The 16,320-nt window shown below is 32.6% G+C and overlaps 1 protein-coding gene across 2 annotated transcripts in view; it reads left to right on the top strand.

The window, feature by feature from the left end:
* The window catches only part of LOC117173332 (zinc finger protein 2-like), a 29,569-nt gene extending 13,269 nt beyond the window's left edge, over nt 1–16,300 (top strand). The window contains exons 6-7 of one of the 2 annotated variants that reach the window (XM_033361829.1): nt 5,121–5,467; nt 15,014–16,300. In XM_033361829.1, the coding sequence (XP_033217720.1) occupies nt 5,121–5,467; nt 15,014–15,021 (355 nt within the window). In that variant the 3' untranslated portion in view covers nt 15,022–16,300. Of the gene's footprint in view, nt 1–5,120; nt 5,688–15,013 lie in introns of those variants that run through there. The other variant, XM_033361828.1, reaches the window with a different exon arrangement.
* The last annotated feature ends 20 nt before the right edge of the window (nt 16,301–16,320 follow it).

Below are 16,320 nucleotides of genomic sequence, written 5' to 3'. Positions count from 1 at the left end.
GTCAGGTGTCGAGTGTGCAATGGAGACTGCTGTCTGAAAATCACAGTTTCAGATAATTTGGCACTTTTCGTTTAGGACAATTGACTATTATCTCCCTCGCAGCTTTCAGCAGGACAGAGTCGCGGCCAGCACCGTAAGGCCAACAAAGATGGTAGAAGAGATATCTTAGGACCGTATTATGTTTTTCGGGAGTCGTCTTTCCACTTGTAAGTGAGGCATAAAGATAGTATGTTTTCTAGGTACTAAGCGCTCACATGACACGCTCTGCACCTGTCGCTGGGAACTTCTTAACGTTAATGCGGCCACGGCATACTAAGGTGGAAATTCTACGTTCCTGCGAAAGTTTCCATGCATTTTCTTGTGGAGAAACTGTTGGCGGACTTTTTTAACATCTGCTTTCCTTACTTTGACTTTTAGAAGAAACGCATATAGATGAAGTAATGTACTTACCTCACTTCTGATGTTAAAATTGAGGCCAAGGGTCTTAGTGGTTTGCTCCGCGGTTGTGAGAATGAACGCTCCTTTGCCAATCATCTCGTGTTTCTTGACCATTTTTAGGAGACTATCTCTTTCATTTGCAACAATATAAGCTGTACCCAGAAAAATTCAATTATGAAGAAACTGGAAATTCAGAATGTATAATCGCGGAACGGACGAATTAATATAAAAGCTTTTCTGCATTGCGTGATCTTGTGCGTGGCGATATCATGGGTCGTAAGCTTGTTCTTCGTCCATTATGCCACCCTAAACAAGTAGAGTAGAACCGGGACAGTAATCATGTTAGTCGCAGATACCTTGTTCAACGCCGTCAGTTTTGAAGACTTTTCACTGATGATACGTTCTGAATGTGGCTTTGATGCATGCCTATGCATAGGCCTCTCTAGTGTCAAGATGTTTATTAAAACATGTCCACAAGCTCAGGGTGCCCAGGAACGCCAGTAATCTGTCCACGCTTCAGATTAATCATGGCACACTTGTCCAATCCAAAGTCCATACCAATCTCTGGACAATATTTAAAGCACTCTGAAGTTGCTTTGAACTAGAAGCATAAATGTTCAGGTCATCCATATAAAGTAGATGAGTGACCTTCTGTTCGCGATGATTAGTGTAGCCGATGAGGTACCCAGGAAAATAGCCTAGTGGAGCAGGTAGTGACAGAAGTGTGATGCAAAAGACCCGAAGTCTCATGGTGTTGCCTTGAGAGACACCCCTCTGGAAGGTGAGATGAGATAGTAAATGTAGTTTTTCAAAGAAGCATCAATACAGCGTATTCAAACAATTTGTTGGCCTCTCATTCTTTGAGTTGGAGAAGTAACCCTTCTTCACTAGGAGTATAGTACGTCCTAGCACCAGCTTCTGCGGAATGGGCGTCTCCAACTTCAAATATAATGTGAAGATGCGGGCCAGATGTTGAGGCGTAGAAGTGAACTTCTGCCACCAACAGTTACTGATACCATCTGGTCCTACAGTGGAAAGGTTATTCGTATCCCTAAGTGTTTTTCGCTTCTTCGTAATTAATTGATGGACATTCCTCTTCAGATGTTATGCGGTTGTTGTAAAACTCTTTGAAGCTGATGATATTATTAGTGTTTTATTTCAAATCCAATGTTTTCGGGATCTTGTACACCTGGCTCCAAAAAGTCTACACTTTGTCAGGCCTGGATGCATTTTTAACAAAATCAGAGGGATTGCCGAAGATGCGTGATGGGGCAACAAAGAAAACTGTTCATTCTCCTGAATGAACTTCCCTCTGACCCATCCTTCTCTCTTCGGTTTCTTATACCATAAAGAAAGTAATCGTGCTCTAAGGACTATATTCTCAAAATGCTCAAATACTTAATTAAAAGGGCTCATTCGCTTGGCCAAATCTTCAACAAAAGACGCCGAAAGGCTAAACTGAAATTCATAACATTAAAACTTGAACATGTGATTGAAGGTTTTGCTAATATGGAAGAGAAAAAATTTTTGCTTAATTGTCCACTGTACAATTCTCTCGAAGTCGAACTCCCGAAGAGTAAGAAATGCCACCTGTGAACAAATTTTGTCACATAAATGCATTTCTGGACCACGCACTGAGAAGACGGACTTTTCTGTTTTGGTCTTGTGTACGCCTCCACATGTTTTATGCTAATTCGAGAAAAAATTAGCCTTTTTTTGTCCAACTCATCTTGAAAATGCGTCTTTTTATGCTGGTTAACCACAGGCGCAATTTAATCGATTTCAGCCCAGTTAAGATACCTCATGCGTAAAGTAGATTGTGTTGGATGATGCCAATTAGGTTCGTGTTGATTTGTATTACGTTACAGATTGTCGGCCCTCTCCATTCCAATTCTCCCCTTTTAACAGTGGAATCGTAGCAGATTTACACAGAGTGGCTGACCCCCTCCCCCCACACAACCCTTGGATCTGCTTCGTTATTTAAGTATGGTCGCTTAGTAATTATTCGCTTATTGTTGTTCGTCGCCAGTTTGAGAAATCGATCAAAATGTAAACAGTGAATTGCTGACTTCACCTATATAACCTGGAAAGCATACAAAAATATCAAAATAACATCAGAGATCGACTTAATAAGTTATTTAAAACATTCTACTGCTGCCTCTTTATTTTTCGTACTTTATGAAGTTTTTGTCTACACCAGCCTTCGTCATATGGTTTAAAAATCCGCCTTTTTAATAAATTTCGGAGAAAAATTAACTTGTGAATCACGGACAGAAGGCCATTTTCACTCATGTGATCGCAAACTTCGAACTTTTTAAAGTCGCTTTCTTTCCATTTTTGATACATAAATGCATAATTTAAATTTATTGTTTTAGATTCATTTTAAGGTATTATACATATACGAGACCATTGAAGACGTTCCTACTTCATGTCGATCAATGGAATGCGTGTGAAAGTGTCTAGCCTGTCGACCGACAGGTTCTTTTATATTTTCTACTTTATAAACGAAATGGAAAAAAATCTGAAATTTTCACAGAACCTCAACATTGTGCCCTTCTATCGTTTTTCATTTTTTGAAAAAATTATCATAGCAGTCTAGGCGTCATGCTAAAATATGTTACATTATCAAAACCTTGGGGTAGGCCTAACGTGCATAAGATGCGATTTTTTATTTTACCTATCTCAACTTCGAAATGGTCAGCTCTTTTATAATTGCACCAAGCTTTAGATAACATTCTAATATCTATACTTCCAATTTGAAAAAAATCCTTAGAAAATAATTTTATTTGTACGCTCCCTTAAGAGGATTTATTAGAGTTATAAAAAGGAATGTAAGATTCTGTCCGCAATCTTGAATATTTTTGTCTGATTTCTTGCATACGTCTTCTAAATATTATTCTCTCTTCTTGAACGAAGCCGATTTTTGGATAAAATGTTTATATTTTGTTTAATAATCAAATTGGAGAGAACAGTGGAGAAAAATTGCTGTGACGCTCAGTGTCAGGAATATATGACTTGATTCGATTGTAATTAGCAGAATTAGTTTATTGACATAGTTGGAAGAAATTGAAAAAAGAATTCAGGCAAATTGGTTGATATTTGCAAGAAAACTAAAAAATAAATTAAAAAGAAACACCGAATTCTGGTAATGACTGCTCCTACTTTTATTGCAGGTAGGCCTTCAATCTTTAGATAATTTTCATATCATATTTCCAATGCATGAAAATTTATACTTGAAAACCCGCTGTCCATATTATGCTCATTTTTTAACCGCTTTATTCATACTTGTAAAATTTCACTGTTTTTACTTATAAAATTTTTTACGGTTCAAATAAAAACTGCGCATCCTATCGAAATATAATCAATGGCATATTTGTAGCTCTTTTTTGGATGAAGAACTTTTGTACATCTGTGCATGTTGCACAATTGTACCTGATTCATTTTCCTTTTCGTATCTTGGGCAGTTTGGCCGCAAAGTAGAATTGTCGATTTTTCATTCATTTTTGTACGACCAATATTGCATTGTCGGTGTTTCGAAAAAATTCAACAAGTTGTTGTGTTCATCTTGTACGGCTTTTAAACAGCAACGTTCTTTTTATCGAAAAAAAGTCATAAGTATAAATCGATTGAGTTTCCGAGTCCCAAATTTTAGTCTGTTATTTTTAATGCTGCTTTTTTACGAATGAATTAAAAAGTAGTAGTCAAATAAAACAGTGATTGATAACAAATTTATACATCTTTTTGGGGTGCACAAGTTTTGTAGATTAATTTTATTTTTCGTATCTTGCACAGTTTGAGGACATAATTTAATTTTTTAGTTTTCATCATTTTTTGTGAGATCAAAACTGGAATTTTCGACTTTTCGAAAAAAAGAAAAAAAAATGTTTACGATAATCTTGTAATTTTTTGTTTGAATTAAGTATGAACATCTTCATCTTATCTCAATGTTCATTATTTGGAATTCAAGTGCACAAAATTAAAATGATAATTTTTATCGAGCACTAACTGTTTTAGTAAGATTTTCTCACAAAATAAACTAGAAAACTGATCATTAATTTATTAAGGCTTATTATGTGAGTAGATGTCAAGTTTGCCTCGTGAGTTGTACGAGGCTCGATGGAGAGTGCTGCGAGAATCCACTCATGGCTACACTGAGCGTCGCTGCAATTTTTGTTTATTGTTCCCTCCAATTTGATTATTAAACAAAATATAAACATTTGATCTAAAAACTGGCTTCGTCCAAGCCGAGAGAGTAATATTTAGAAGACGTATGCAAGAAATCAGACAAAAATATTCAAATTTGCGGACATAATTTTACATTCCTTTTTATAACTCTTATAAATCCCCTTAAATGCTTCTCAGTTGGAGATGGCCTCATTGTGCCGTATTAAAATTGAAATTGAACTTATCAGGCTTTAAAATTTAAATAACAAAATACCCAAGTTTGAATTTTAAATTGTTTAATGTTACAATTTTTAATTTCATACGCTCCTTTGAATATATGTAAATTCATATATATCTAAATTTAAAATCAAATTAAAAGCTTCGAATTTGAAAGCATTTAAATTAATAGTTTTGTATGAAATTCAAGCCCCTTAATTTAAAACTATACTTAGTTCGAAATTATTTGCTTTAATCTCGAGTAATGTTGTTATTTGTTCAGAAAAATGATTATTTTACAGATGTTCGAGCAACTTGAGTCAACATTTGAAGACGCATTCAGAAACAAAACCCCACATATGTCACTTTTGCAGCAAAGGTTTCACCAGAAAAGGTGCATTAACAATCCACGAAAGGATTCACACAAGTGTAAACGCGTTCCGCTGCTCAGATTGTGATAGAACTTTTTCACAAAAAAAAGACATGGTAGACCATATGGAAAAGCACCAAGGTAAATCTATACAGCATAAGAAACGCGATGAAATCTTCACATACGCAAAAGACAATCTTGAACTGCTTATCAAACCTTCACAAGTCGAGCCTGACTCGTCCATTATTCAAAGCATCGTCATTGTTCCCCAACAGTTAGGTAATTATACCCTTAATATTAGCAAGAAAATCATAGAAATCGATAAAGAGCCAACAAAATTGTAATCATACGAATATACTTATCATTTTCATAGATGGCAGTTGCTCATGCGCACTGAGAACTATCTCTTTTTCTCCCGCGGGAAGCATGCAAGTGACCGTGTTTAAGGGCATGTGACACAGCTAAATACCTATATTACCGACCTCACTTTTTCAGTTCACTGAACATTTTTTGAACGTTGGAACTTTTTTTATACATAAAATATCGGTCTCAAACTTCGAGAAATGCAAGAGCCGAAAGAAAACCACGTTTAAGCACAAAACTTAATAATAAAAGATGTAAAAAAATATCAACTATCAATTCCATCGGCATCAGCCGGTAACGTTGAACACGAAAATACGAATCCTCTACAGCCTCGTCTAGTGGCCGCCAGGGTTCGTATTTTCGTGTACAACGTTACCGTCTGATGCCGATGCAATTGATAGTTGAAATATATCTTTTTTACATCTTTTATTGTTAAGATTTGTACTCAAACGTAGTTTTCTTTCGGCTCTTGCATTTCTCACAGTTTGAGATCGATATTTTATGTATAAAAAAAGTTCCAACGTTCAAAAAATGTCGAGGTTCAAAAAAAAGATGAAATAATTTTCAGTGAAGTTCCTACCAAAATGCAGTACCTAAACGTACTTTATTGTACTCTAATACATTTTCCAAAGTTTCAGCTGGATATTTTATTCACAAAAAAAGTTCTTAGGTTCAAAAAAACATTCAGTGAACTGAAAAAGTGAGGGCGGTAATATAGGTATTTAGCTGTGTCACATGCCCTTAATGTCTACTAAAAACTGAGGTTATGTTTCCGTCTATATTATAAACTATAAAGAATATTTTTTGACCAAAATACGAATTTTGACCAAAATAAGAATTTTTACAAAAATACATGAATTTTCAACTAAAAGAATATAAATTTTCAACCAAAAATAGTTGGTTATACCAATAGTTGGATACTTGGATATTTAACTTTCCTACATTTCAGTTCACTTGGCTTTGCAAAAAATTTTGCCAAATGACAAAAAATTGATTTTGTGGTTGACATGCACGTGCACGGTTGTCATGGAAACACTGGCGCCAGTGGTGCCAAAACTCAGATATCACTGGCATGCGCAGTAGTGTTTCCTGTATATTTTTAGGTTATGTTACATTATGTGTCGACGTCAAAAAATACACACTGTAAAAAATAAAAAAATTTCACGGTTGTTATTGGTAAAATTACATGGAAAACTTTCTGTACAATTACCACTTGGAGTATAGGGATAATACAATTTTAAGGTTAGGGTTGCGAATGAAGTTGTAAGTTTACCACTCCTAGCATGGGACTATAGCAAAAACGTAGTAGAAGTACAATTTGACTTCTTGAGTCTATCACGTTGAGAGTCGGAAGTAAAATGTCCTACTTCTAACGTAGTGAATTTTCTTCGCGATTGTAAAAGTATGCAATTTTAGGAATATCGATAATTCGTGTAATTTTACACTTTTTTAATAAAGCAAAAAGCAGCCCCCTGGATCTCTTTTATAAATATATTTTATTTTATATTTTATTTTAAATATATATTTATAAATAAAATGTACAAGGTGTTGACGGTGGCCGTGTGACGGCGCCAGCTACGCAGTTGGTCTATGATCGTTGTAAATGTATAACAAAATAGTAACGTTGAATTTAATAACACATTAAAAGTAATTTACTGACATTGTTAAATGATCTTTGAATTTTTTTAGTGATCTTTTCGATATTTTCCAAGCGAAAGAAAACTGAAAAACTGCTTTTAGATCAAATATCTGCAGTGTTGAAATTTTAAACAAAAATCGTGAAGTGCGTTTGTTTTGATTGTAAATCAGGATAAAAAATAATCGGGAGCAGGACAAAGCTAACAAAATTAAATTTTTCAAATCACCAAATGATCCAAATATTGTTAAATATTAGCAAATGCTATTTTAAGGGACGTTATCAAACTTTAGTGGTGTGGCAATGGTGTTACTTATAAAGTGTGTAGGTATATCGTTTTGTTGTTGAAGTCTTTCTGTTTTACAAAATATTATTTTATTGTAAATATCAACTGTGAATACTGGGTATTATTTAATATAATGCAAATGAATGTCCTTGTACTTTAGCTAATAAAAAATGATATTTTAATATATTTTTAACTTAAAAAAAAATAAAATCTTAATATATTTTTAACTTTAAAAAAATGAACTAAAATTATGCATTAAAAAAAATTAAATTAATTTCAATGAATTCATTTAAAAAATTGCTTTTCGGCATAATTCTTTTCATGAAATTTAGCGTAAGATTTAGGACAAAAAGGGAATTTTCATTATACTTTTTTTTAAATTAAACATGAACTAAAGGATCTGATTCTAAATAAGAAATCGCAACATAGGAACCAAGTTATTGAAATAATTTACAAATTGCTATTTTATCAATTTTAAATTGATTTATTCTCGTCTATCAATGCATTTAGGTTTTGAATTATTGATCATAATTATTTTAATCGAATCTACAGAAAAGAATTATTAATAAACGTTTGTTTTCATTTTAAATGTTTGAAGTATGTCTTTTAAAGAATAATGTAATAAAGATATAAATTATTCTACAGTTTTTGATGACTGTAATGTAATAAATAGAATCAAGCTTATCGTGGGTGAAATTTTATAAATTTTTTATAATTTGATAGTACCTTTTGTAAATTTTATAATTTTTTTTAATTTCATATATATATATTTTTTTATTTTTCTACCAAACGGACAATAAGCCTGGGGAGATTCAAAATTATTTAAAAATTCAAGATTTTTTACAATTTTGTAAAAAATGTTTTTTTTTTTAATTTGGAAAGGTTTTTAGAAATTCAAACAATATTGTCTAGATTATTAGGAAAATTTAAAGTTATTTCCTGGAAGATTCCAGGTCATTTTTTTTATTTTGCAGAATTAAAAAAAAATGGTTGTTTAAAAAAAGCGATTATACAATCCTAATGCTGTAGTGCATATTTTATTGCTGAAAAGATTCTTCGAAAATCTCATCGATACGTTTTTAGATAAAAAAATTTATTTAGGGATTATAAAATCTTTATTTTTGGAAACAATAAGTTTTTATAAATAATTTTTTAAAATGAAAAGTACCAATGCGATTTTCATAAAATCTTTTAAGGGGTACAATAAGCGATACAGAATTCTAATTAAATAAGAATTGCAACTTTTACCTACAGAGAAAAAGAAAAACCTTAAATTGTTATTGTCAAATAAAGAAAACCTGAAATATTATTTTCAAAAGTTTACCTCGAGTTCTTTTCCAAGATTACTTATAATTAACATTAGCATATTTCCCTCCATTTTATAAATCATTTTAACAAGGTTCATTTCTTGAACTTGAAATAACACATGATATTAATAAATAAGGAAGCACATTGTGCTCATTAAAACACAGAATTTGTTCATTAAAATATTTGAAAATACAAAATGAATTTAAATTGATGAATAAAATAAATATTATGTTATATATATTATGTAATAAAGGGTGTCTAAAAAGTCCCGGGACGGTTGGATATTTCCTCAGGTAAAATATTTTTCAAAAAAGTGAAGGTCATTCCTAAAGTAAATTTCAACGAGGAATTCAATGGTGACCTTCATTTTGACCTTGAAGTTGACCTTTATGGCTTTTTGAAGGTCAACTTTGTTTTTTTAAAATGGAAACCCCCGTTTTTACATCTGCAATCGATATAACGGAAAATTCTACGTTCAGGTACGTACCCAAGTCATAGGTCAATTGTATCGTTCAAGGTCAGTTAGAGGTTATTTGAAATTAACAAAATTTTCCAAGAGGTCAGTGTAATTCCTGAAATAAATTTCAACAAGGAATTCAATGGTGACCTTCATTTTGACCTTGAAGTTGACCTTCATGGCTTTTTGAAGGTCGATTTTTTAAAAATGGAAACCCTCTTTTTTACATCTGAAATCGATACAACGGAAAATTATACGTTCAGGTATGTACCCAAGTCATAGGTCAATTTTAACGTTCAAGGTCAGTTAGAGGTTATTTGAAATTAACCAAGTTTTCCAAGAGGTCAGTGCAATTCCTGAAGTAACTTTCAACCAGAAATTCATTGGTGAGATCTGTATTAATCTTGGTGATGATCTCAAGGCTTTTTCCAAGCCTTCAAACATTCTTCAGTGAAGATGTTCCAACTGAAAACCTTGAGCTTCATGACAAAAAGCTATGCGATTGTAAAATTGAGTTACAGCATTACGAGTCATCTCCCTGTCAATCAAAGTAGCCTGTTGCAGAATTCGATTCTGCAATTCGTCTAAGCTTTGCGGTTGAGTTGAGTATACTTTGTTCTTTAAATAACCCAAAAGAAAATAGTCGAGAGGCGTCAGATCAGGAGATCTAGCAGGCCACTCGATTTCACCCCTTCTTCCAATCCACCTTTGAAGGAACTGAGTATCCAAATATGCTCGAACCTCCCTACCGTAATGAGCCGCTTATCCGTCCTGCTGGAACCAAATATTTTAAAAATTATCGCCTGTAATCTCCCTTATTCTTGGTACAATTTGGTTTCTAAAAAGCTCTTCATATGCACGGGCATTGAGATTACCATCGTTGAGGAAAGGGCCTATCAATGTATCATTCAAGATAGCGGCCCAAACATTAATCTTTTGTGGATATTGTGTGTGACTCTCCAACATCCAATCAGGATTTGTGTCGGACCAATATCTACAATTTTGCCTGTTAACTTCACCTTTTAAAGTGAAAGTAGATTCATCTGAAAATACTGTATTGTACAAGAAAAGAGGATCTCTATCAATTCTGTCTATCATAATCTCACAAAATTCAACCCGATGATCAGGATCGTCTTCATTGAGATCTTGTACCAGATGAACTTTGTAAGGTTGGAAATTAATGCTTTTTAAAATATTTCGCACTGTCTCAGGAGCAACGTCACGCTTATCACTAGCTCGACGTAAACTATAAGGTGTGCGATTTCAACAAATGCTTGGGCTATGCCCATCTGCATCTCCTCAGATTCTGCAGATTTTGGCCGACCAGTTCTCTAAAGGTCCTTGATAGATCCATGATTCATAAAGCGCCTTACAGTCCTTTCAGTTGTTGATTTTGAGACAGGATATAACCCTTCTCCATTACGAAAAGTGCGATTAAATAGCAAACGAACTTGATCATAAGATCGAACTCGATCTCCCCAACCAAGCATCATTAATACAGATACCCTCTCTCGTTCCGAAAGTTTAGCTTGCGCCATAATAATCTTTTAGCGAAAGATAGTAACTATGTACTCGTAATACGTAAATTTAGTTTCGATTCGTAATACGTATGGAAAAACGGTATAGGACTTATGGTATCGCCTTAGGTATCGAAAGATGGTATAGGACTGTATAACTCTTCGGGGAGGAACAGAACTCTCACCAGAACACCTGGAACTTTTAATGAAAAATTTCCTTATGATTTCACAATATTCAAAACGCTGTAACCAAGATCAATACAGAGCTGACCAATGGATTTACACTGACCTCTTAGAAAACTTGGTTAATTTCAAATAACCTCTAACTGACCTTGACCGTTACAATTGACCTATGACTTGGGTACGTACCTGAACGTAGAATTTTCCGCTCTATCGATTGAAGATGTAAAAAAGGAGGTTTCCATTTAAAAAAACAAACTTAACCTTCAAAAAGCCATGAAGGTCAACTTCAAGGTCAAAATGAAGGTCATCATTGAATTCCTCGTTGAAATTTACTTTAGGAATGACCTTCACTTTTTTGAAAAATATTTTACCTGAAGAAATATCCAACCGTCCCGGGACTTTTTAGAAGCCCTGTATAATAAAAAATGTTATAAAATTTATACTATTTTCTTTTCGGATATTTAAAAATTACACAAATAATGATATGTTTAATTTCATTGTTCATGAATAATGATTTGTTGTGGTTAGTAGAAACGCATTGGGATTTACGTCTAAAAGCTGTGAAGTTTACGATTTTCGCTCATTATTTTTTATTCAGAAGGTAATAAAACATCTTAAAGATTATTATTTTTTACCCAGAGCTATTTGAAAATTATTTTATTTGAAAAACATTTTTTTTAAACACTTTCGCCGTGCAATATTTGTAAAAGTATTCTTAAAAATGGTAAAAATCATAAAAATGAATTTAATTATTTTTATACGTACATATTCTATTTACATTTATAGACTAAATAGAATAATTATATGTGTGTAATGTACAAAAATATTGCTGAAGGAACATTTCATAAATAGAAAAATTATGAAGTTCGTCGATAATAAAATTAAAGTCGAGCTCAGGCTGAAAGCGGAAAGTAAAAATCGCGAACTCGGGAATCGTCAACTATTCGCCACAACAGCCATAACTGCGCGCACGTGTGTTTGTCGAAACGTTTTTTGTTGTGTCATATTGTGCTGTTTTATTCAGCTCTGGTTTTATAATAAAATCGTTTTCGGAAAAAATTACATCATGAAACAAATGACCAAAAATGCAATTAACGAAATCCCTGCTATTAACATTAATGGGCATGCGGAAGACGCCGCCTTCGATCCAATTTAATTTTTATAAACTCGAAGTAAATGCTATTTTCTTAGTTCCCAGCAATTAGTATTAATGTGTTTTTGTTGGCTTTCTTATAAGATTTAAATTAATTTGAATAAAATTTTATTATTTTTAAACATTCTTAATAGTTCTTGTAATATTTCTGATTTTAGTAGAATATTTGCAATTTATTGTAGAAATACAATCATTTCTGGGAATATGGCAGTAATTTCCAGTAAGAATACCATAACCTACAAATATACATCTCATTTGTACTTTTACAAAGTGAACTGTATAATCGCATAACCTAAAAGCTAAATTACAAACTGAAGGCAGATTAAAATTTTTTCCCATAAAAACGCTTCTTTTGGAATAGTAAATATTACGTCCCTCTCTGAAAGTGGTAAAATTACAAGAAATATTTTTTACAGTGCAGGTATCACTACTGCGCATATCAAAGATATCCGCGATCTTGCACCACCAGCCGCATTCGACCGCGAAAAAAAGCGCTGGCTATAGTTTAGTGGCAGTCGTGAACTAATCTGCTAGTGGCTCTGCTGCGCTTCTTGGTGGCGTATACATTAGTAAAATTAATTAATTATTTTCATGATGCAGATTCATGCAAATTTTCGTATAAATTGAATACCATTGCAGCATAAATGTCACCATCGGATGTAATGTGGTTGCAGACTATTAGTTTTTTCATGGTTAACTATAATAATACGCATTATTTTTTTAACTTATTCATTAGATAAATGTATTAAATTTGGTTGAGTAGTTCAAAATAAATTTCATACTATCCTCTACTTTTCGCACTCAGTATTTTATAATTTTAATACTATTAATTTCTATCATTAATTTCTATAATGTTTCCTATAATAGCGAAAAAATTATAGGAAAATGATTATAGTTAGGCTTATAATGATTTTTCTGTAATAATGTTTCATGAAGGGTAACATTAAGACTATATTTCTCATTAGTTGTAAAAAAATACGAATGCCATCAGGAATTGCTTTAATTAATTATCTCACAATTAACTGAGATGCCTTCAGAAAACTCAAATTCATAATTCTGCCATTTGTTTTTTATATTTCATATTTATTAAAAATAAAAGCATCTATCGTTTTATTTGTTAAAGGAATTTCTAAGTTAATTCAAAATCCGTAATTGTGCCAGTGATGAAAAAAATTGAATCAAAGTCTAACTTTTCAATTATGTATCACACTCTCACTTTTAACTTTTACTTATTTATAAATCCTATTTTTCGTCTTTCATTAATACTACACTTTAAATTTATTTTACATTTTCCTTTTGATTTCTGGAGTCGATTAACTAAAATTTATAAGATTTAATTTTTTATTATTATTTAATTTTCTTTTTCTATCCTTATATTTCTAAAAATGGATTTTATATTACAGATATATTTTTTTTATCAAGGATCTTAAACACTTATTCCAAACTTCTTTCGGAAAACGTATACTGGTTTACGCATTATTTTTTCATATCTTCAAAAGTGTTAATAGATTTTGCATATTTGAAATAATGGTTATATATCTGCGAATATATTATACAAATTTTCAGTCCCTTTGTTGTCCATAAAATACTCTTTTATTAATTATTTCATTATATTTATTCTATAACTAATGCATTTGGCAGCAAGAAGCGCAGCAGCGCAACCAGCGGATTAGTTCACGGCTGGCATCAAAATTTAGCCAGAGCGCCTAAGCAAAGTTCGGGTCGGTCGGATTGGGCTGTATACCACTGACTGGCGCTTACTCGCACGCTTCTCGCGGGAGAAATCGAGATGAAGTATTTCCATTAAGCCATACAATTTCAAAATGGCCGAAAACCTCAGGGATAGCACTCGTACTTTATACATTGAATCGCCTGCAATGTACTTTTCGAGGATCAATTAATTGTTTTTTTAATGGTTCTTTCGTGTTTTATTGTGATTTTGTACGAACAAGCACGGAAGGGACCGTGGAATATCATTTTATAAAAGTGCAAATATTTTAATAGAAACAAGCAAAAAGTTTGCCAGATCGAGTGGAGCGTACACTTTTCAGGGAAAAATATAGTTTTCGAACAATTTGCTCAAACCAGTTTATATCAGGTAAGATAAATTTAATACATTTTACACCAGGCTGTAGCAATCAAGTTCTATCCTCTAAATTCAATTGCCTCATTTTACTTAATAAATACCAGCATTTAATATTTTTAAATACTTAGCAGTACTCCGGTTTTAAATAAAAAAAATTAATATAGAGGAAAAAAGTGTTCACTTTGACAATTGTTGTGTAATATGAAAGTTTAGAATGTTTAGGTTAATTGACAGCCTTCCCATGACAATTCGTTTTAAAAACATGTATGGCAATATATCAGTGGATTACAAGGAATCAATCTTTTCCGACAAGTTTTTTCTCTCTATCATTTATCAGGTAGGATATGCAGCTGATTTTACCGATGTAAACAATCCGGGCTAGATTCCTTGCCAAAATTTAGGTTATCTCGTGGGTACAGCTTTGTCATCTACCTTCTTGCACTTCACTTTTTCAAAAAATCCGGCATCGTAAAACAGTTTATCACAATAATGGACCTTCACTTCACGAGATAAACTCAGAAAGAATTCACTAAACATTTTTTGTTAGCCAATAAACAAAATTCTTTAACTAAGATAATACACACGGTTCAATGTATACAATGCTTTGTTATCCCTGAGGTGTTCGGACATTTTAAAATGACGTCACAAGTGGAAATGCGCAATTAGCAGATCACAATATGCATGCGCGAATAGTCTAGAGTGCTGGTTTGAAATACCTGAGCTTGGTAATGAGGGAACAGTTACCATTGTCATAACACATCTACGGAGATCGGTCTCATTATTACTCCGTGTATGCACAAAAATTAACTGATCTATAACGACCGGTCAAAAATTAGGGCCCTGAACATTTTGAGATACGTCACTATCAGGAGGTGTGGCTTGTCCCGATACAATGAGGCCTACGAACGTCATATTCATGAGTGCGGCAGAGACTTATGCACCATTTTTTACAGCTGTAAAATGCAAGAAATCCGGTCTTACATTGCAATTAAGTTTCAGGAAATCATCACGACGTTTTTTGTGGTATTTGGATAATGACAACCTCCTTTTTTTTGCAAATAATAAAGAGGTATAATCTTTGCGTTGTAATAAAAGCATTTTAACGCTGTTGGAACAGCGGAAAAGTAACTGTTGTTTTGGAAATTGCATTGGGGACATAACGCACCTCAATGGCATTTTTACTGTTTGGATTAATTTGATAGAAAAAATATAATATGGTGAATAATATAATTAGTTTCTTGATTTATAAACGTAGAAAGTACTCTTTTAGAGGAAATAAAATTCCATAACTGGAAAAAAAATTTTTAATACCATAGACTTTAAATTGTGAGAAATATGCGGAGAATTAACAAAACTCGAAACTTGTGAAAACGAAATAAAATTATAAAAATACAGAAATGCTTTTAAAATTTCGTGCAATACTTTACAAAAAATGAGTGATATATTTTTAGAATTTGTTGGAAACAAAACTTTTCTGTCGGCTGACAATCAAACACAAAATGTCGTACAAGTATTTGAAGAATTTTAGAAAAATTGAGTACTTCTACACAAATCTTCGAGTTATCGTAAAATATAGACTTAATTTGCTCTCGATTAATGAATTATACACATTAATATTTAGATTTTAAAAAGTGTGAATTTAGGCATTCCACTAACTAAATCCCAAACGGTTTCTCGTATTTATCGGTAAAATTGTCATAAACTGTCTTTGTTTGTAGAAAACATGAGAATATTCTCGTATATCTGCGATGAACAGGAATGTGTTTTAAGCTATGTTAATTTCCCCCAATGTAATCAGCGTTGCCCTTGTTCAATGTATTTAAAGTAGTTCGTATTCTGAATAGACTGAAATTTTCCTCCTGCATGTTTTGTTTGGAAACATTCAACGTCAAATGATTTATTACGCTTCAAAAATGTATGACGCTATACGTTTTAGTACAAATATTTATTTAAATATGTAAAGCCTTTTTCCTCGATGTTCGGTATTGGGAAGTAAGCCTAAGAATTTTATATACGCTTTAATTCTAGCATATAATCTTTTTATATATATACCAGGTGTATACATATGAAACCGGTATTTTTTCAAGAAAAAAACAGATTTATTTCAAGAGAATGATAACAAATATTTTATTCAAAGTATGCG

Source organism: Belonocnema kinseyi, chromosome 5 (assembly GCF_010883055.1).
Source record: "Belonocnema kinseyi isolate 2016_QV_RU_SX_M_011 chromosome 5, B_treatae_v1, whole genome shotgun sequence".
Lineage (NCBI taxonomy): Eukaryota > Metazoa > Arthropoda > Insecta > Hymenoptera > Cynipidae > Belonocnema > Belonocnema kinseyi.
The sequence above is the reverse complement of the archived record's forward strand: the minus strand, read 5'-3'. Positions and strand labels throughout refer to the sequence as shown.